The sequence below is a fragment of the Myxocyprinus asiaticus genome, chromosome 46 (genome assembly GCF_019703515.2).
Source record: "Myxocyprinus asiaticus isolate MX2 ecotype Aquarium Trade chromosome 46, UBuf_Myxa_2, whole genome shotgun sequence".
Taxonomy (NCBI): domain Eukaryota; kingdom Metazoa; phylum Chordata; class Actinopteri; order Cypriniformes; family Catostomidae; genus Myxocyprinus; species Myxocyprinus asiaticus.
The window spans coordinates 13,350,306-13,371,291 of record NC_059389.1 but is presented as its reverse complement, the minus strand read 5'-3'; the positions used below and the strand labels follow the sequence as shown (position 1 = coordinate 13,371,291).

The 20,986-nt window shown below is 35.2% G+C and overlaps 3 protein-coding genes across 5 annotated transcripts; 1 reads left to right on the top strand and 2 right to left on the bottom strand.

Moving 5' to 3' along the window:
• The first annotated feature begins 14 nt into the window (after nucleotides 1-14).
• Nucleotides 15-5,034, top strand: tigara (TP53 induced glycolysis regulatory phosphatase a). Of its 3 annotated transcripts, XM_051689082.1 has the most exons (6): nucleotides 15-333; nucleotides 927-964; nucleotides 1,130-1,251; nucleotides 2,107-2,184; nucleotides 2,332-2,442; nucleotides 4,273-5,034. In XM_051689082.1, exons 1-6 carry the CDS (start codon nucleotides 302-304, stop codon nucleotides 4,651-4,653), a joined length of 762 nt encoding a protein of 253 aa, XP_051545042.1. In that variant the 5' UTR covers nucleotides 15-301; the 3' UTR covers nucleotides 4,654-5,034. The 3 variants fall into 3 exon arrangements, with proteins under 3 accessions (XP_051545042.1, XP_051545041.1, XP_051545040.1); XM_051689081.1 differs by having other exon boundaries at nucleotides 927-1,251; nucleotides 4,273-5,032; XM_051689080.1 differs by having other exon boundaries at nucleotides 15-1,251; nucleotides 4,273-5,032.
• Nucleotides 5,035-6,345: 1,311 nt separating this feature from the next.
• On the bottom strand, nucleotides 6,346-8,613 carry LOC127435554 (uncharacterized). Its single transcript, XM_051689083.1, has 3 exons — nucleotides 8,400-8,613; nucleotides 8,195-8,298; nucleotides 6,346-7,968 (listed from the first exon to the last, which is right to left on the bottom strand). The coding sequence occupies exons 1-3, from the start codon at nucleotides 8,599-8,601 to the stop codon at nucleotides 7,558-7,560; spliced, it is 717 nt and encodes a 238-aa protein (XP_051545043.1). The 5' UTR covers nucleotides 8,602-8,613; the 3' UTR covers nucleotides 6,346-7,557.
• A 3,802-nt stretch (nucleotides 8,614-12,415) lies between these two features.
• LOC127435555 (fibroblast growth factor 4B-like) lies at nucleotides 12,416-19,405 on the bottom strand. The gene is made up of 3 exons (XM_051689084.1): nucleotides 18,276-19,405; nucleotides 17,694-17,797; nucleotides 12,416-15,081 (listed from the first exon to the last, which is right to left on the bottom strand). Exons 1-3 carry the CDS (start codon nucleotides 18,610-18,612, stop codon nucleotides 14,905-14,907), a joined length of 618 nt encoding a protein of 205 aa, XP_051545044.1. The 5' UTR covers nucleotides 18,613-19,405; the 3' UTR covers nucleotides 12,416-14,904.
• Nucleotides 19,406-20,986: the final 1,581 nt, after the last annotated feature.

Below are 20,986 nucleotides of genomic sequence, written 5' to 3'. Positions count from 1 at the left end.
GTTAAAACAAAGCAGTGGAGATACAATCGAAAATAAAACCGTTAAGCTACAGACTCCGTCAGACGTTATTCAGTTTGAAAGCCCGCCATGAGCCATTGGCGCCAATCATTGTTCGCGCTTCTACGTCTCCGTGCGTATAAACTTCCGGCTAATCAAACACGGAGAAAATCGCTGTCAGTTACGCTGTCACCCCAAAGTAGCAAATGTTAGGCACTTGTTGGGAAGTGAAAGCGGCGTGACAACTTGCTCAATGGGCTTATAACCTCTCGGCGCTGTTAATTACACCTTTATAACTGCAATAATGATTGCTTTCGGTTTAACAATGGTCCGTCAGTAAGTTGCCTTTTCTGTTTCGTTTGCTTAATCAAAGGGATATATTAATTCTTTCCATTCATATCTATTCTGGTAGAACTGCCAACTGATAATCAATTATTTATTGCATTATTGGTCGGAAAATGAAGGTGACGTAACATAGAAGAGTTTTAATAACACTTTGGAGAAGTTGTTTTAAATACACCACTATAACTGATCATCATGACATTATACGTATGAGGTTTGACGGACATTTAGAAGAGTAGTATTAAATATAGGCTACTAGTTAATGTGGGAATTTTGTATTAAAGTTTAATGGGCTTCTCTAGTCTATAGACTATCTCTGTATATGCCAAATGTCAGTGTGACTTTCTTCCTCCAGTGAAAGGTCAGAGGCATGCTTAATGTGAACTTTTAACACCACAAACTAAATAAATCCCACCCTTGTGTGTCCATGTCAAATGACTGAAGCAATGTTATCTTATTACTTGCTAGAGGTTTTGTAGTATTTGTTAATCTTTATTACTTGACATTTTGAATTGTTAAAGTTCTTGTTAGTTTGTGTGTGTTTTGTTTTTTATTTATTGACCAGTCTTACTGCTTCGGTTTACCAGTGGTGAAACGCAGTGCAACAAAGATGGGCTTTTACAAGGTAAGTATTTTATTTTATTTTATTTTTGTTAAATAAAATTACATGTTATCCATACTATCAGTGGTGTCCCTGCATTTTGCCATTAAATGATGACAATCATCAACGAACAATTTTTATTTTCCACATTTTTACAATCCCATAAACCAGTTCATACAATGCATTTAGGTCAGAAGATAGACTCTCCTCTCTCTGATATTGGGATACGCCAGTCTGAGGCTGCTGGGCAGTACCTCAGAGATGTGAAGTTCACAAATGTGTTTGTCAGTGACATGAAGCGTGCCAAGCAGGCAAGTCTAGTCAGCTGACCACAGGTAGAGGGCGATTTTTCTCCACAAATTTTATTTAAAGGAATAGTTCATTCAAAAATTATAATTCTCTCATCATTCACTCGCCATTATGCGGTCTCAAACTCATATGACTTTCTTTCTTCTGTGGATCACAAATGAAGATATTGTTTTTTTAAGGTATGATGCAAATATTTCCATACAATACAAGTCATTGGGGACCAACACTTCCAAGCTCCAAAAAGGACATAAAGGCAGCATAAAGGTAATCCACAGGACTCATGTTGTTTAAGGTTTTCTGAAGCGATACGTTTAGTTTTGCTTGAGAACCGATCAAAATGTAACTCCTTTTTTGCTATAAATCTTGAAATCTGCTGCCTCTTAGGTGTGATCATGATTTAAAGCTCAATTACATTTCCTCACATGTAGGTGTTTGACTTGCATTGACTTGCATTGTATAGATATATTCACATCATATCTTCATCAAAATATCTTTGTTTGTGTTCCGAAGAAGAAAGCAAGTCTTCTGAAAAAGTGTGAGATGACATAAGGGTGAGTAAATGATGAGTGAATTATAATTTTGGGGTGAACTATTACTTTGAGTATATTTGTCACAGTAATGACTTTGTGGTTATGCAGCTGTTATGCAAATGTTGTAACTATTGCAGTAGATGTTATAATGTTTCAAGGTACCTTGTCACAGGAATGCACATGCAACAAAAATTTTCATTAAAAAAAGACAGTATGATCATATCAAACTATTACTTTCTGCTTTTAATGAATACAGTTTGAACTGTGTATATTAGTTTGTGTGCTGTATTTAGCTACTTACACCTTTATCTTTAAAAAAAATTACAGACTGCAGAGATCATTCTGAGGAACAACAGAACCTGCCATGACATAGAATTAGTAATGGATTCATCACTTAAAGAGAGAGTAAGTAGAGAGACTGCTGCTTGTTTTGTGTGTGTTCATTTTTATTATCATATTTTGAAAGTATGATACTTACTACTTAATATTTATTAATAAAAAAATAAAAAAAACAATTGAAATGGATGAGAGATTGCAGGTCTTGTTTTTCAGAGTTTTGGTATAGCTGAAGGAGGTCAAGTTAAAGAAATGAAAAATATGGCTAAAGCAGACGGACAGTCTTTACCAGAGTACACCCCTCCTGAGGGAGAGACCATTGATCAGGTAAAATCTGTTTGTGTGTGCTTGCGCATTTACGCACGCTATATTTTTTAAAATTTTATGAGATTTAAAACAAATCTTGTTTTTTAGAGTTCTATACTTCACATATTCTGAAAATATGAACAAAGTAAAAAAAACAACATATCTCTGATTGTTTTTGGTATATATTTTCTTTAAAGGGGTCATGACACCCTTTATAATTTTGTCGTCTTCCCTTTGGTCCACTGATAATGTTAGTAAAGTTGTTTTGCACCAAAACAGTCATAATTAGTAATATATGATCATTCTGCACCCTGTCTTTGGCCCTCTGTCTAAAACGCTCGGTTTTGACCTAAGCACCTCCTTAAAACTTCAACGTAAACACCCACTGTTATGATTGGCTAACATCTTTCAGGCCCCTCGTATACAGTCATATTTGAAACTCAATCGGAAGAGAATGAACAAGGTCCACAACATTATAAAATTTACAATGCATTGCATCCAAATATATTAAACTGTTCACTCAAGCACAGCTGCACCATAAACTATCAAACAGTCATCACATTTATCATCACAATTGAAATATTCATGAATTAAACTGTTTACATATGTTTTTTCGATCAGGTCCAAGTGTTTAACTGCCCCATCCGTCAATAACAGTTTCTTTGCAAAGCTTGAATCATATTATGATTGGTTCTCAAGCAATCCATGCTTATATGAGCTGAAAAATCATACAATCCATGTTGAAATACTGAAGGCACATCCACATGACACACACAGGATCATCCTGCACTGAGGCGCACATCGCCGGAAACGCATCAAAACAGTCAAAGACGTCCATCTAGTGCGTGTTGACATACACCATCAATTAAAAATAGATGGGCACTAGAATGTGTCCAGGATACGTTTCTGCTCAAAACAACAAGAGGCAGAGCAGCTGAATGAAACGGAATGGGGTCTCCTTTTCAGAGTTGTAACTTGACACCGCAACTTTTAAAAGCTGTGCGAGATTCACAACAACAACAATCAAAGTCGTCTGTCTAGTGCAGGGGTGGGGAACCCTGCTCCTGGAGGACCACTGTCCTTCAGAGTTTAGCTCCAACCCTAATCAAACACACCTGTTCTTAATTTTTTCAAGTAATCCTGGAGACCTTGAATAGTTTGCCCAGGTTTGTTTGATTAGGGTTGGAGCTAAACTCTGCTGGACAGTGGCCCTCCAGGAGCAGGGTTCCCCACCCCTGGTCTAGTGCATTTTTATATACAGAAATAATTCAAAATAGTCCAGATGGGTCCCCTTTGATATTCAGGAATAGTTCGTAGACCACACTAGGCCTGTCTTTCCTGCTCTCTCTCTCTCTGTTTACGAATTGAGCACCAGTGAGCATGAGCACTACGACAATGTTGCATGTTGCGGGGGCATGTAAATGCAAATGAGCAATGTCTCTTGACATCATAAACACAGAGATTTCAAAACTAGATGTTTTAGACTGGGGAGGAAGTTTTGATTCTGAAACTTACAGTAGGTTTTTTTATAATACAGTTACCTCTTATATGTCTAAATATCAAGGAAAATGATTCTCCATTTCATGACCCCTTTAAAACATTTTGCTTACACTTACGTAGCCATTGACCTGACTGCCCCAAGTGGTATGCCAACACTAATGACGCATCCACTGCCACAGAGGCCCATTGATGGGTCATACCTTTATCTGGATATGATGCAACTGCAGGACACTCTATCAGAGTGGAACTTTTTTTTAAAGTGGAATGTTTTATTTCTCGCATTGTGCATTTGTGTGCTTAAATTTATTGGAAAGAATACAAGTAAATATAAAGCCTTTTATTTTTTTTCAGGTGAAAGTACGAATCAAGGATTTTCTTAAGGCTATGTTCCAGCGAATAGCAAATGACCATCAAGAAAAAGTACAAGATGGTGAGACATCTGTACCTGAAATAGATGGGGCTGGTCTACCAAATGACAGCATCCTAAATATGCCTATCCATGCCCTGGTGGTTGGCCATGGGGCTTATATGAGCATAGCAATGCAGTATTTTTTTGAGGACCTAAAGTGCCCCTTGCCCCATGGTTCAGACCCAGCTCAAAGGTTTTCCATCTGTCCAAACACCGGAATGTGCCAGTTTATCATTGTTTTAAATTGTAGAGATGCAGGTCTTACTCTTTCAGGTATTAAATGTGTGTTCATCAACAGAAGAGACCACATTGTGTCTGAATAAGAACAAATATCAATGTAAAATGAAACATGGACGGTAGGTCTAGCAGTAGAATTTGTTTACATGAATTATGCAAGGATAAAGTGTCATATCCAAGCACTTTACCTTAATTAATTTCAAAATTTCAATTACACTGTTGAAAGGTGACCTTCACAAAGGTCTGAGTTGACAAACTGTTTAACTTATGAATCATTTGAATTTGAACTGTTTGTACAGTCCCTGTGACTCAAATCGCTGTATTGTCTACGTTTAAAATATCACATGTATGTTTACAATTTAGACACTGGCAACAGAAAATATTTCATATTAAAGCTGTTCAACATTCTGTGAGGGAGTTTTTATGTGTATGTAAGTTATTGATTTTTAATGCTATAAAACTGTAAATATTAACTAAATAAATACTTCAAGTCATACACTTCTATATGAAACTATATTATTATTTTTATATTTTATTAGACATGTTATTTTGTATGGTTCCTCATGGGAATCACTGAAATTTCACCAAGATTCACCAATGATTACAGAATAATCAGAGTTTATTAGGTGAAATTCTGTTTTCATCTTTAAACAATCACTATAAAATTGCTTGTCCTAAACTATACTTAAACCCAAAACCAAATGCATTTTAATTTATGGGTATAGCTTGGTTTATACTGTAATCTGCATTCAAGCATTACTGTGTCGTTATATGCATTGCTTGCTTCATTCACGTTTTTCATTTTTAACTTTTTATTTGTATTTTCAAGCACCTTTGAAAATATATCTAACTCAAATAATGAGAGGAAGCAGGGCTTAAATATATATTCATTTAAACCTCATATTTGCAAAAACGTTTGCAGAGCGTCCTGACATACTGCTTTTTGTTGGTAAGGTGGAAAGAACACAGAACAGTCAATACTGAAGACAGCAACACTTCACTTTCTGTTCTATTTTTAGTTGTAATTAATTTTAGGGTGTTTGTTTTGGAAAAAGTTGAATTGCTTTAATCCAATGAAATTCAAACATTGAAAGTGTTAATTACATTCTTATAGTTAATAATTTGTGTCTGTGGAGGAAAGGGATGTGTGTTTTTGTTGTTTATGTAAGCCTCTATTTTTGCCCTTTTTCAAATTACATAATCACTAAAAACAAACATCAACATGTCCAACTGGTATAAGTCCAGTTCAAATGGCAACATAAGTTTTAAACAGATTATGTCAGTATATATCTCACAATTTGACATTGTACTCATCATTCTCATCATTATGAAACATTAATGCATAAAATCTGGTCTCAAAAATAAAAGTAAAACTATCATCAGCTCACAACAACTATTTAATCATATATATTTAATTACTGTTTGTGTTTTTATATAATAAGCTGAGAAACTTTTGAGATACTAGATTTAAGCCTGGGTTTAAAATGAAAATGTGTTACATTTATACATACAGTGACATAATTAGACACAGAAAGAAAAAACAATTTAGGTTTAATTACTTTTATTGTTTGAATGCATTAATTACCCTGATATATAAAAAAAAAAAAAAAAAAAAAAAATCTTATAAATACTGGTAATTATACTTTTATATTTTTAATATAAGGGCAATTAATCTAAAACATACAGTTGAAATGTCTCAATGCAAGTGCTTCTTTAAAGCCTTATGTACACATTGGCCTTTGCTCTTAGAGCAAACACACTGGATAAACAATACTCAATCATTTTCTGAGGTTTTATTTAAAAGACATCAATATAAAATATAATAAATAAAAATGAATATTGTTCAATAAATAATTAAGTAGAGGTGGCCAGCACCATCTATTATATGTTTTAAGCTGTGAAGTTTAGGTCTACAGACAACGCATGAGATATGAGAACATGAATTATATACACAAATGAAACAACTGCAGACTCTTAACATTCAAAATATCTGCAATTGTTAGAAAAAAAAGAGCAGACCACACATAATTGCTACTACTTGATGACAATATCCTCATCAATCAGTGGACAAGATTCTAGCACAGTTCTCATGAAAATAACATAATTGCCACAGCTTTCAATGCCAGCACTGTTTAAGTTTTAACTGACTTAAAAAGGTGAAAGGACAACAAACAGTGACCTAACCCAGCCTCAACTAATAAGCCTTATAGATTGCACCCTATAAAACTGAGTTATCAAATCTTTAGTTCCCCCAGGAATGTAAATTTTGTCATCATTTACTCACCATCATATTGTCCCAAACCTGTATGACTTACTTTCTTCTGTGGAACACAAAATGAGAATGCTGACTGACATCCTCAGTCATCATTCACTTTCATTGTATGGAAAAAATAGATGTAATGAAAGAGAATGGTGACTGAGGCTGTCAGTCTCATGGAAAAAAGAAAGTTTAGGAAAACTTGTTCAGATATTGGTTTGGGACAACATTAGGGTTAGTAAATTATGACAGAATTTTTTTAAGGTGAAATATCCCTTTAAGTACTATAATAGTAGATTTAACTTTCAGTTTTGTATGTATTAATAAAACTCCAACTATGAGAAAAGCTTTTGCAAGTATGGTACATAGAGTATCTCTTAAATGTATTTCCAAACACATTTAAGTAATGACACATCACATATTCTTCATGTAGAGAGACAGTGTTGGGTAGATTACCTCTGAAATGTAATCTGGTACTAATTACAAATTACATGAAAAATTAGAATCAGTATACGTAAACTTTTACCTTACGCTTCACTAGTTATTACTGTTGGCTGATTGGCAATCTAATCGAAAAATGTAATCATGTAACCCATAAAAAAGTAACTGATAATGTACATTTTAAAATGTAGTCCAAGTAATCTATTTTTGTAATCTGATTACATACAGATTACATTTATTCTGTCAATACCCAACACTGTAGTTGGTCAAATCTGAACTATCAGTTCTTTGTTCAGATCTGTTCAGATGGTGCAACTTGCTTGTTTTTCTTCTCTTTCCGCAAATTTGGACTGACTGGGCTCTTGGAGAGCAGTACATGTAAAGGATCATCATAGAAAGTGATGGTCTCTTTAGATACATTACTGCTGCGCTCACGCGTTTGCTCTCGATTTTGTCTGTGATAATTTATCGTCCTTGACCTTGGATTCTCAGATCCCAAAGGGTCAGATGGGTCAAAATGCTGACTACTTCTTTTCCTGAGGTGTATATGCTTTTCATGGCTATTTGAATGTGGAGGAGATAATTCTGATGCGCTATAAGCTTCTACAAGCTTCATTGCATGACCCCTCCAGCATAGACACAAAGCATTATTGGAATTCTTTCCTTTAATTTTATGACAACAGTAGTCCTTAATGGCATCAACCTGGGAATAATAGCACATTTAACTGATTAAAAACATTATTTACAGCTCCTTTTTACTGATATTATACATGAATTATGCTGTAACTACAAACATTATAATAATATGGTAATTATGATAGCAAAGGCCTTCATAATTGTGAATAGCTGTAAAACAAGATAATGAAGAATATTGATTTAACATTGATGATTTAACATGATTACTATATTTCAAAGAATCCCATACTTACTGAAATGTATATCTTTTTGTTTGAATCCAAACACACAACTTTATTACTTTCAATTTCTAGTACTGAGAAGCAGTCTTTACTTCTTTTCCTCAATGAAACAGCACCTTTGTAAATTAAAAGAGGAGTGTCAGTGATCATATCACAGTGTACATGGGTAATGTAGAAATAAAAAAATTTCCAAAATGAAGATGAATCCCAAATTTACCTTTTGAATCCTGGTGAATCCTCATTCTTTTACAAAATCTTGTCAAAAAATAATCAAAGCTGCTGATCTTGGTCTTTATATTTTGATCTCTCTGATAATCTCTAGTGATACCTATTTGGATTGTTTTCTCTTGTATAGGAAGACAAGTTAGTATTGTGCAGAATGTTAGTGCAGCCAGACAGAGAAGACAGTCTGTGCGCATGATCAGGCTGGATCAGACTAGGGCTCAGGACACAATGGGGTGTCTCAATGCTGATGTTTATAACTGGGGGGAGAGTCAGTTCAAAAGTCATGTTTGCTGAACAAGAACATTACGTTTGGTCACATCTAACTGGCAGTTGTAACCAGGTCACCTTACCATCAAGTGATTTTGGGATTGCACATTAAGATTTTTACAAATTTTAGAACACAGTTAAAGTTCTTTATTATGTTAATTGAGTCAACTTCAGAGGATTTCTGAAATGGCTGTATTGTAAATGTCATTTTGTGGAATTAAAAAATTATAATAATTTTTAGACTAATTGGATCAGTTTAGTATTTCTTGTATGTCTTATATTTAACAGACAATTCATACAGGTATATTATGTTTTAGAAAAATTTCGATGATGTGAAGTAAACAAAGCAGAAAAGATTAAAGGTGCACTCAGTAGCTTAAGTGTTTATGTCATCTTAGTCTTACACTGACACCTAGCGGCTTGGATGCAGCATCAATTAAAATCAATAGTTTTCAGTTTCAGATGCCATTGTAGAAATGTATTATTCACAGTCAGCCATGATTACTTTAATCAAGTGTAAGTGTCAAATAACAGGACAGTTACTGAGATTAAGTGAGTAGTATCTGGCTGGTCATGTGATTCTAACATGGCAGCTCCCATGTGCGGACCCTGTCCATGTAGAATAAAACAGCTTTTATATAGGATATCACTGGAGTCTTCATCTCATGTGAGTGGTAATGATTTTATACATGTACAATTACAATTAAATTCTTTAGGAGTAAAACTTTTTAACAAGGGAAAAATTATTGAGTGCACCTTTCCATAGGCTAATTTCTACATTAAATTAGTTTAAGCGTGAACTTGTAAAAATTAAGTAACTTACTCAGCTAAAACATGTATAAAACATTATGCTCTTATAAGTAAATATTATTTATATTAGTGTGTGTATGTGTATTATTTAGTATTGTTTGTTATCTTTACTATGCGTTCTAAAGTATCAATCCTAAAGTACAAAAACCTTGTTTATTTTATATTGTCACGAAGGCCAGTAGATTTTACTTAACTTTATACCATTAAAAATGTACTTAGACTGTACAAAAATTTGTAAAAGGAATTTTAAGTAAATCCTAATAGTAATTTTTTCAGTGTTTTTTATATATATATATATATATATATATATATATATATATATATTTTTTTTTTTTTTTTTTACACAAAAATAAACTATAATAGCAAATTAGATCAATTTTTATTTTTTTTTTTATGCATAAACAAGCATGTCAATTTAAAGGGTACAGGTTGGTAACCTTGAAGCCAGTGGCAAACTCACTTACATAAAGATGAATCAGAACTGAATGAGATTCTTTGTGTGTGTGTGTTTCTGATTTTGACCACTTGAGGAGGCTCTAATTTAACTAATCCCATCAAACATACAGTTTCAGTTTGTTTGAAAACTTTTTTTTTTTTAATCCTTGAACTCAAAATCTTTCAGATACAAAGGCTGGATAATAACCTATTCATTTAACGTTAATAAAAAGTATAAGGCAAAAAACAAAGCACACAGAGGCTATAAAACAACCTTTTATTTTCATTTCAGTAATACTGTTGGCTGCTGTGCACAGCACATATGTATAAAAATAAAAGGAAACATTTTCTTAATATATTAGAATTTTTACTCATTTTTTTCTTTTCTTTTTTTCAGAGAAAAAAATGATTGGCAAAAACGTTGTTGTCTCCAACAAATCGTACAATCATATCAACAAATTGGAACTAAGGCAGAAGGTGAGGTATATGTTAGAAAATAGGAGGGGAATTTGGAAGGGGCGTCTGCCCCTCAGTGCAGGAATACAAAACTGAGAAATGACATAAAGGCTGCATATAAACAATGACACACACATACATGCACCACCCCTTACCCACATTCATCTTGCAAACCACAAATAGGGCTATTTCACAGCTGGAGACAAAGTACAGTACAGTAAACCTCTGGTGGAACTTACTTGACAAATAGCTGTTTTTGAATAAGCACTCAGATAAGAGGGCTTATCTTCTAGATACAACATTTCTGTTCAACATTTTGCATTAAAAACCATGCAAAATTCTATTCTGCTAATTAGAAAGAGAGAAAAATGTAACAAAGGACATGGTACAGTGGAGATAAACATCAATAAATTAACATGAGTCATCACATACATAAATAGCAGTCATTTTTGACTATTTTCTTTAAAGCAATCACATTGCATGCCTATATTTGGGGTACAAAGAATTTTAAATCCATAGCTGTCAAGACTCTTCAAGATTCAACTAATAATATATAGTTCATATTTTCAACGTAATGAAGTTGAAACATCTCTTTATTACTTTTCTCAGGAAGTAAAACAGTGACCATAGCCATTTTTGTTTAGATTTTGCATAAGGAAAAAGTCACACACACTCAATGAACATATTATATTACCTTCTAAATATCAGTGAACCTGACTCAAACATCCCAGCCATAACTGTCATAAAAACAATGTCCCTCTCCATTGTAGCATTTAGATGACTTGAATGTTAATGTCAAGGGCAGAACCAACAGTGCAAGACAGAAAGCAAGGTACACCAATATGTTCTAACCAGGGCTTTTACTACTTTTCTACTACAATGTTTACCAAACCTTTCATTCTCTCTTGCACATTGCGGCTGCGAAAAAAGAAATCCAACACGTGTTCAAACATGACTTATGGACAAAGGATACAATGGTATTGTAGCAAAGATATAGACAGATGTTAAAAGAGATCTGATTTATGGAAGATGGAAGTTATGAAAGATGATAAAAAAAAATTAATTCTACTCTTCGAAAATGTGAGCCTCAAACTTTAAACGAATATTTAGAAGAAATTTAATAAAATTTTAATTGAAGAGCTACAGAAAGGTGGGCCAACATTGTATGTGAGGGAAAGGGAATGCCTAAAAATAATGAATATACTGAATTTAACATTTTCAAGTCTGACTAGAACCAGATTCTCTAGACAAAGTCAATTGAGTTCGGAATTTAAAGGGTTAGTTCAACCAGAAATGAATACCTTGAATACCAGGCATGAGCCCAAATACCTAAGCACACGCTTAAAGGGATAGTTCACCCAAAAATGAAAATTCTCTCATTATTTACTCACCATCATGCCATCCCAGATGTGTATGACTTTCTTTCTTCTGCAGAACACAAACAAAGATTTTTAGAAGAATATCTCAGCTCTGTAGGTCCCCACAGTGCAAGTGAATAGGTACCAAAATTTTGAAGCTCCAAAAAGCACATAAAGGCAGCATGAAAGTAATCCATAAAACTTCAGTGGTTTAATCCATGTCTTCAGAAGCGATGTGATAGGTCTGGGTGAGAAACAGATCAATATTTTTTCCCATGAATTGTCCTCCCTGCTCAGTAGGTTGCGATAAGCATGAAAAATGCAAATCGGCCAAAAAAAAAAAAAAGGAAGGGAAAGTGGAGATTGATGGTTTAAAAAAAAATACTTAAAAATGTATCTGTTTCTCAGTTATCATATCGCTTCTGAAGACATGGATTTAACCACTGGAGATTTATGGATTACTTTTATGCTGCCTTTATGTGCTTTTGGAGCTTTGAACATTTCGACCCATTCACTTGCATTGTATGGACCTACAGAGCTGAGATTTTCTTCCAAAAATCTTTGTTTGTGTTCAGCAGAAGAAAGAAAGTCATACACATCTGGGGTGGCATAAGGGTGAGTAAATGATGAGAGAATTTTCATTTTTGGGTGAGCTATCCCTTTAAGCATGTGCTTTGGTATTTGGGCTCGGGCCTGGTATTCAAAGATAATGTAATGAGCAGATTATGTTATCTTAAACAGATTAAGACATTAAGTATTTTATTATTTTTTTACATTCCAAAGAATTGTCGAGGTGGCGTTCATGTATGCAGTCAACGTGTTGGTGAGATTAAATTGCTAACGCCTTATTGGAGATCAGTTACTGTCATGTAGAGGTAAAACATAGACATCAGAGTCCATAATTAATAAATATCTATGACACTAAACCAGGAAGAGCTTAATTGCATGCCAGATAAAAGAACCCATTTCATTTGTAAAATGAACAGTTTCCTTATCACTGAGAAAAATAGCTACGCTGTAGCAACTCATAATGTAATAACAAAGCATAATGTAATAAGTTAAATGTAATAATTGTTTATAATGTAATAATTTTCTCAAAACTTAATAATTATTACATTATGTAAGAGCCCATAATGTAATAAAGTTTTTTTGCTAAATGTAATAAGTTATTACAATATGAGAAAGGTATTACATTGTGAACTCACCATAAACTAACAAAATTATTTTAATTAAAAATGTAATAATTTTGTCATATTGTAACAATTTTCAAAACAAAACAATAGTACACTTTTTTTGTGGCATAAAAAACATTGGTATTCCTTTAAAATAGTAAATTTTGTATCTAAATCTAGTCTTAAACTACCTACAAAATACACTGGATTGAAACATTCATGCATTTATTATTATTATTACTATGGAACATTATTACTAATATATATACGTACTAACATACAGTTTGCCACTACTTTTTATTTTAATAATCATATGTTATATATTTGTTTGTATTTGTAAATGAGTCAAAGACACTTGAACAACCTGTCACCTGTTTAGTTTACCTCAGGAAAGTTAGGCCTTTAATGTCCTTTGCTCATTAGTTAGCAAGCAGCTCTATAGAGGAGCATAGCACTAACATTATATTATATTGTTATAATAAAATATATGCAGAATATTATATATATATATATTCTGCATATATTATAATAATATTTTGTAATGTTAGCGCTATGCTCCTCTATAGATTTCAAAACCCGCATCTTAGAATAGCATTCTGAGATGATATTCTTCTCACCACAATTGTACAGAGTGGTTATCTGAGTTACCGTAGACTTTGTCAGTTCAAACCAGTCTGGCCATTCTCTGTTGACCTCTTTCATGATCAACAAGGTGATTCCGTCCGCAGAGCTGCTGCTCGCTGGATGTTTTTTGTTTTTGGCACCATTCTGAGTAAATTCTAGGGACTGTTGTGTGTGAAAATCCCAGGAGATCAGCTGTTACAGAAATACTCAAACCAGCCTGTCTGGCACCAACAATCATCCATGCGATTATCTAATCAGCCAATCGTGTGGCAGCAGTGCAGTGCATAAAATCATGCAGATACAGGTCAGGAGCTTCAGTTAATGTTCACATCAACAATCAGAATGGGGGAAAATGTGATCTCAGTGATTTGGAACGTGGCATGATTGTTGGTGCCAGACGGGCACAGTTACGGTTGTAACATTATCCTTTGTTATTACATTATGAGTTGCTAAAACACTATCAAATAATCTTGCCACATAATTCAATATTAAGAAAATTCATTGGATATCTCAAGCTTGATCAGTTTTCCTTAACAGATTATGACTCCAGTGCAAAGTTTACTGGATATTCAAATTCAAACGGAAGCATCCAAACCTTTCAGGACTAGCCGTACACAGAAAGACTTGCAGTCAAACTCTGACCTTGCATGAAGTGTAAAATGGCCCTCTTTGACTTTAACTCCCAATAAGGGTGAATGCAAGTGGTTTCTTATCTCCAAATCTATGAGTCTCATTTAGTTATTAATCCAAATATGTAATGAAAATAAACCAAACTAAATTCTGACTCTTTAGGAAGTGGGCTAAAGATCCCTAGAGCATCACAGTTCTCCCTTGCATGAGAGTAAAAGGAGCCAAAATATCTGAAGCTAAGGCACCAACTAATAATGAATAACTGCAGTAAAATAAATGCTTTCATCCCTCTTGTAAAATGGTGGAACAAATGAAGATCAGAGTAAACTGATATTTATTTTTCCCTCTATAACTTTCAAACACTTTTTGCCAGTGCGGACGTTACTCTTTGAGGTAATAAAAAGGATCCCTTTCACTTCTAAAAGCTAAAGATGTTAGTCATTCCAATGACGGGTAAGGTTTACACCAGTTATGGCAAGCACCCATAAATGAGAGAGCAAAATAAAAAGCTCCTCATCTCTCATATGTTCATAATAGAAATCATAAGCAGCAAAGAATAGCATTTACAGAAAGTTCAGACACAAAGTAAGCTACCGAAATATACATATATTATTTGAATGAGAATAAATACTATGTTAAGTGTTACTTTTGTTCTTTGCAGTTCACCTCTTCTCATATAAGCATGTTTAGGTTACCTACGAGAACATACAACATGTGCAAATCGTTGTGTTATTGCCAGTTTTGCTCATAAACGTGGGAGGAAATGTGTGACAGTCATTGCTGGAGAGGCCTTGTAGCCTCGCTTCAAGCGGCCATGTTTGCTGAGGGCAATATAAAAGCCCTTGTAAATGGAAGACTCGTATGCATTGTAATTGTTGGGCAGCAGTGTCTCCTTGAACTTGCACTCGTCACGGAAGACCCTCTAAAAATGGTATGGATTAGAAGGTTAGTTTGGTATAACTTCAACCAACTAGAGTAATGTGCAGGAAAGTACAGATCCTAAATGTCATTAATAATGATCATCTGAAAAGCATTGCTTTAAATACCCAGGCAATTTCAGATCGAGTTTCCTTAGAATCCTACATTTGACTCAAGGACATACTGGATTACAGGCTAAATACATTTTTAAACATCTTTCACGATTATGACATGATGTACAAGTGGATTCAAGGTTAGACTCATACCACTCAGTTACTGAAAGCTAAACATCAGTGCAGAAAAGCAGAACTTATCAGTCCATCATCACATAAAATTGCATAAAAATTACTTTATCTGCTTAACTGACCTCTGACTATGCCAAAAGCAACATGATTTTAATTAACAGATTTTATCTATAGGGTAAATTTGTCTCATGCACAAAAATGTGGGCCTGTTAATGACATGCACAAAGCTTATATTCTAAACAAAGCACTAACTTCCTAATTTAATCAAGTGCTTGGAAAAGAAAACTGGAATACAACAAACAAAAGTGATATGTTTTAGTGGAGTGGGACTTATATTGCATAAACATATTACCCTGTAATGCAAGGATGCCCTTATTTAATCAAAATAAATAAATAAAAGACTTACACTTCATATAGGTCTAGTGGTAACACTTTACAATAAAGTTCCATTTGTTAACATTTATGTAACAACAACAACTAATGTAAACAAATGGAACCTTATTGTAAAGTCTTACAATAACTTTTTATTTTGAAAGTATATGCATGCTTTTTAATGCTTGTGTAAATTGACAGTCTCTTTAACAAATTTGGCATTAATTAATTAATTGAGCATTAAAGAGCCATATAATTCTGCCTACACAATCAAAAGAAAGAATGTGTCATACATGGGAATATGTGGCATCAAAGCAATGCAAGTGCAAAGTAGGTCAAATTTACATTCAAGCAACGCTTAACTTAATAACTCACTTCACTGCACATTTGGCCTGAGTCTATACAGTTATCTAAATGAATGACAAGGCCATGGTATTTCGTTTTATCAACTACATTAGAAGATATCCACATACGAGCACCTCAAATAAATCAAAACTGATGCATTAAAGGAAAAATCCGGGTTCAATACAAGTTAAGTTCAATCGCCAGAATTTGTGGCATAATGTTTATTACCACCAAGGGCGTAGATTTGGCTTGAATATCGGGGGGTTGCAGTGTGACGCACTTACCCATGTTTCCATTGGTCGTAGTATAAATAATTCTTAAAAAAAAAAAAAGAAGAAGAAAAAAAGAAGAAAAAATCAAGGTTACAGTGAGGCACTAACAATGGGAGTGAATGTGGCCAATTTATGGAGGCTTTAATGGCAGAAATGTGTAGCTTATAATTTTATAAAAGCATTTACATTAATTCTTCTGTTAAAAGTTGTGTATAATTTGAGCTGTAAAGTTGTTTTAATCATTGTTTTTACGGTCATTTTAACTAGGGCTGTTGATTTAACACATTAATTCATTGCGGTTAATTATATAAAAAATAACATGTTAAAAAAAATCATGCAATTAATCATGTCCCAGGACTTAAATATGGAATATTCCTACCATCGGAGCAGTGGTAGTAAGCTTGAAGTAGCCTACCACCTGTTTTCTCCAGGGGGCAGTAAGGGAAACTCCAGCTGTATAGGCAAGGTGCAGCTTATACACAGAACAAACCACACTTACCAACAGCAGACAGCACAAGATAAGAACGCATTCTTGCTTTCAAAGTACAGCTGATGGAGCACAAATCCGAACCTAGGGATCTCAAGACGTGTTTTTCTACATTTCAAACTACATTTAACATGACACAGTGACATAAAAGCAGTATTTTTATGACAACCAAAGTGAGCTGCTCCAAAAGTGTCTATCTGACAAAGTTGTACATGATGTGTCCTTAGAAAAGCCCTTATAATAATTTATTGCTGTGGACTGTAGGCCAATGAAAGGCTTACGTCCAATAATATGGAAATAAACAATATACTGGATTCTGAAGCCAATTTTTGTTTTGGCTTATCAATGTTTTACTCGTCTGCCAATGTAATGCATTTTAATTATCTAAATTATTATTTGGTATAATATGTAGGCCCCTATATTTTATTTATAATTATTTAAATATAGCTATTTAATCATTCTATATTTAATTATTGTTATTTGAGGGTCTTTCTCAGCAAATATTTACGTATGCAATTAATTGCGATTAATTTGATTAATTAATTGCCATACCATGTAATTAAGTCGATTAAAAATTGTAATCAATTGACAGCCCTAATTTGAACGTTTATGGACTGGCCCCATTAACTTCCATTGTAAGTGCCTCAGATTTTTTTTTATTTTTTCATTTATTTATTTTTTATTTTTTACATATATATATATATATATATATAAATCAAAAGAGGGACGAGTTGAAATTATTATTATTATTATTATTATTATTATTATTATTTATTTTTTATCAACATTATGCCACAAATGCTGTCGATTAAGCTTAACTTGTTTTGAACCCGCTATATTTATTTAATGCGTTTTCCGAACAAATACAATGAAATCAAAGAATAGGCATACCTACCGTTCCGTATAACCTCCCCCGGCTGCTCATTGCGACAAACAGCTTGCTTTTCACGCCGTACAGACTAACGACTCCTCTCTCTACCGTTGAGATTTCTATCAGACCTGATTGAACAGAACATCAATGCGTTACCTAAACGACAAAGGCATATTATGACACAGCTCATTTAGTCTACTCAATCTGCAGGAGGATGCATTCCGTTAAATGTGGGTGGATCCAGAGGATGCACTGTCTTTGTTCTGCATTTGCTTACATGCCATAATTTCTTATACTATGACGTGGGGGGTAAAATCGCTGCAGTTACGCTTATGAGGGCCGCAGATGGACATAATATACCTGTATGAATTCTTCCAAGCATTCGTGTCATGTTTGAGCCATGGGGAAATTCAGCAATGATTGACACTGGGGTTTGTTTTAATAGATATGTCATTGCTTCAGGACACACTGCTGTGATGCCCACGCGCCCAGAACCATGCAGTGTAATAATAATTAATAATAATAGCCTAATTGGGATGCAGGTGCGCATTCAATCATTCGCCATCCCTGATAGTATAATGTGTCATCTGTCGCATGACAACTCACTGTACTGGTTCTCATTATGTACACCGCTTATCCTTCCGTCTGGCAGGACCTGCAGGTGAAACCCGATGCCCACGTTGCAGTACAGCCTCCGCACTCTCTTGATGCCCAGCAAATAGTCGCTCTCCCAGTTCCGGTCCGATCTATCCACCGAGATGCCCAAAACGGAGCGGGAAAAGAGCGTCTCCCACCTTTTCTCCAGTGAATCTGCATTAGTCCTGTCCGAGGTGGAGTAGGGGGACACGATCCCGAGCAGAAAGCCTAGCAGCACAATCGCAATCCACGTCCAGCGCCCACTGGTCTCGCACATACTGGTGAGGAGCCTTTGCGCAGTGGCCATCCGGTTTACCCTCGGGGCACGTGGTCAAAGTTAATGACCCTAAAAATACCACTCTTGTTTTTCTTCTTTCGGCATGGTGGCTGGGGCTTATTTTGGGAAGGCAGGTCGGGGCTGCGCGCGTGTAACGCAATAAGCCCCTCGGCAGATGAGAAGAGCAGGGCTGCAGAGCTTGTGCTGGTGGTGGTGGTGAAGGTGCTGATGATTACCATGTTTCACCTCTCTCGATGGGCAAACGCTGGCGTGGGAAGCACCACACACTCGCCAAAATGCAAGCTCACCTTGCCGGAGAGATCTTCAAGATGACATCACTCGCCTTCAAGATGATACCAAGCTGACCTCACACGTAGCCTATACTGCTGCCTTGTCAACTAGTGCAGAAAGAAGGGGATGGGCAAAGAAAAGTTGAGTGCCAGCAAGCAATTCTCTGACCACAGCCAATCATTTATCGCTAGAGCTATTCGATTCTAGATATTTTAGAACCGATTCCAAGAGTCGATTCCTGACTTATGTTCTCGATGCTTTATCGATGCGAATCTTTTGGAGTCGACTTTCGATTCCCAACGCCTCTGAATCGAAGAATCGATTCTTTTTTTGGAATCGACTCCCAGCCCTGTCTATCGCTGTCAATCCACACGAGGTACCCGGGGAGAGTGAGACCTCACAGGAGAACTTGAGGACGTGATGGGCTCTCTGGCAGCTCCCAAATTGGACACCGGCAGGGGTCATATGCCTGACGGGCCGCTTCCTTATTTAGAAGGAAGGTGTAAAAACAGTCCAGTTGTCACCGCAGAGCCATGGCAATCTTGCAGAACACTTTCTGCGCTGCTGTTTGCTCAGGAAGCTTTCACTAAGCTATATTTTGAATGCGTCCCCGTGAATTATTTGTGCAAAAACGTCTAGTTTTATGTCACCTACGCACGAGTGGCACACTCCTTTGATGTGCAACCCCAATTCTGAAAAAGTTGGGACAGTATGAAAAATGCTAATAAAAACAAAAAGGAGTGATTTGTAAATTATATTCACCCTTTGCTAAATTGAAAACACTACAACTATACATTATATGATGTTATTTATTTATTTTTATGTACAGTAATTTCAAATCAGATGATTGCAACACAATTTAAGACTAATAACAATTTGACAAGTTAAAATAACAAGGCAATGTGAAACAGGAGATGTTAAACAGGTGAGGCAATCGTGTCATAGTACTGTATAAGGAGCCTCCAAAAACAGCCTTGTCCTTCAAGAGCAAGGATCATTCGAGACTTGTCAATTTGCCAACAGATGCTTCATCAAATAATCCAGCACTTTGAGAACAATGTTCCCCAAAGACAAACTGGAAGGATTTTGGGTATTTCACCCTCTACAGTGAACAATATAGTTAAAAGTTTCAAGGAGTATGATCAAACCTCGCTGCGTAAAGGGCAAGACGAAAACCACTTCTCAATGCGCATGATCTCTGATCTCTCAGACATCACTGTCATTCATCTGTAACTGATATCATGAACATGGGTTTAGGATTACTTCAGTAAACCTTTGTTAGTCAACACCATCCGCCGCTACACCCACAGATGCAAGTTAAGACTTTACTATGCAAAGCAGAAGCCCTACATCAACACTGTCCAGAAGCGCTGCTGACTTCTCTGGGCTCGGTCACATCTTAGATGGAAAGTAGAACAGTGGAACCGTGTTTTTTTGGTCTGAAGAGACCACATTTCAAATAGTTTTTGAAAAATACAGCCGTCATGTTCTCCAGGCCAAAGAGGAAAAGGACCATCCAAGCTGTTATCAACGTCAGGTCCAAAAGCCAGTCCTGACCATCTCCAATTGAGAATGTGTGGTGCATTATGAAGCACACAATACGGCAACGAAGACCTGCATAGTGGATGAATGGGGGAAAAATCCACTTTTTAAACTTAAACTTGTGTCTTCAGTGTCTAAAATGCTTAAGTGTTATTAGAAGAAACAGTGATGTATCACTCGACTGTCCCAAATTTTTTGGTGTGTGTTGCAATCATCTGATTTGTAATTACTGTACATAAATAAAAACAATGAAATTCACAAGGTAAAAAATCATATAATATGTAGTTGTAGTGCTTTCAATGTAGCAAAAGGGAGAATATAATTTACAAACCACTCCTTTAGCATTTTTCATACTGTCCCAACTTTTTTGGAATTGGGGTTGTATTAATTGACTAAGCAGTTTATGATAGATAGATTAGATAGATAGATAGAAAGATGTGAAAGAAGCAACAAAGATAAGTGTGGGTGAGAAACAGATGAATATTTAAGTCCTTTTTTACTATTAATCTCCATTTTCACTTTCACATTCTTCTTTTGTTTTTGGCAATTTACATTCTTTGTGAATATCACC

What these genes read in the sequence shown, in the direction of transcription:
- tigara (XM_051689081.1), top strand. Translation starts at nt 1,051, where the DNA reads ATGATGACAATCATCAACGAACAATTTTTATTTTCCACATTTTTACAA. An exon ending in ATTCATCACTTAAAGAGAGA is followed by an intron (nt 2,185 to 2,331) that starts GTAAGTAGAGAG and finishes CTTGTTTTTCAG; the next exon opens with AGTTTTGGTATAGCTGAAGG. An exon ending in AGGGAGAGACCATTGATCAG is followed by an intron (nt 2,443 to 4,272) that starts GTAAAATCTGTT and finishes ATTTTTTTTCAG; the next exon opens with GTGAAAGTACGAATCAAGGA.
- LOC127435554 (XM_051689083.1), bottom strand. Translation starts at nt 8,601, where the DNA reads ATGCGCACAGACTGTCTTCTCTGTCTGGCTGCACTAACATTCTGCACA. An exon ending in GATTCACCAGGATTCAAAAG is followed by an intron (nt 8,299 to 8,399) that starts GTAAATTTGGGA and finishes TAATTTACAAAG; the next exon opens with GTGCTGTTTCATTGAGGAAA. An exon ending in ACAAAAAGATATACATTTCA is followed by an intron (nt 7,969 to 8,194) that starts GTAAGTATGGGA and finishes TATTATTCCCAG; the next exon opens with GTTGATGCCATTAAGGACTA.
- LOC127435555 (XM_051689084.1), bottom strand. Translation starts at nt 18,612, where the DNA reads ATGGCCACTGCGCAAAGGCTCCTCACCAGTATGTGCGAGACCAGTGGG. An exon ending in ACATAATGAGAACCAGTACA is followed by an intron (nt 17,798 to 18,275) that starts GTGAGTTGTCAT and finishes CTGTTCAATCAG; the next exon opens with GTCTGATAGAAATCTCAACG. An exon ending in GGGGGAGGTTATACGGAACG is followed by an intron (nt 15,082 to 17,693) that starts GTAGGTATGCCT and finishes TACCATTTTTAG; the next exon opens with AGGGTCTTCCGTGACGAGTG.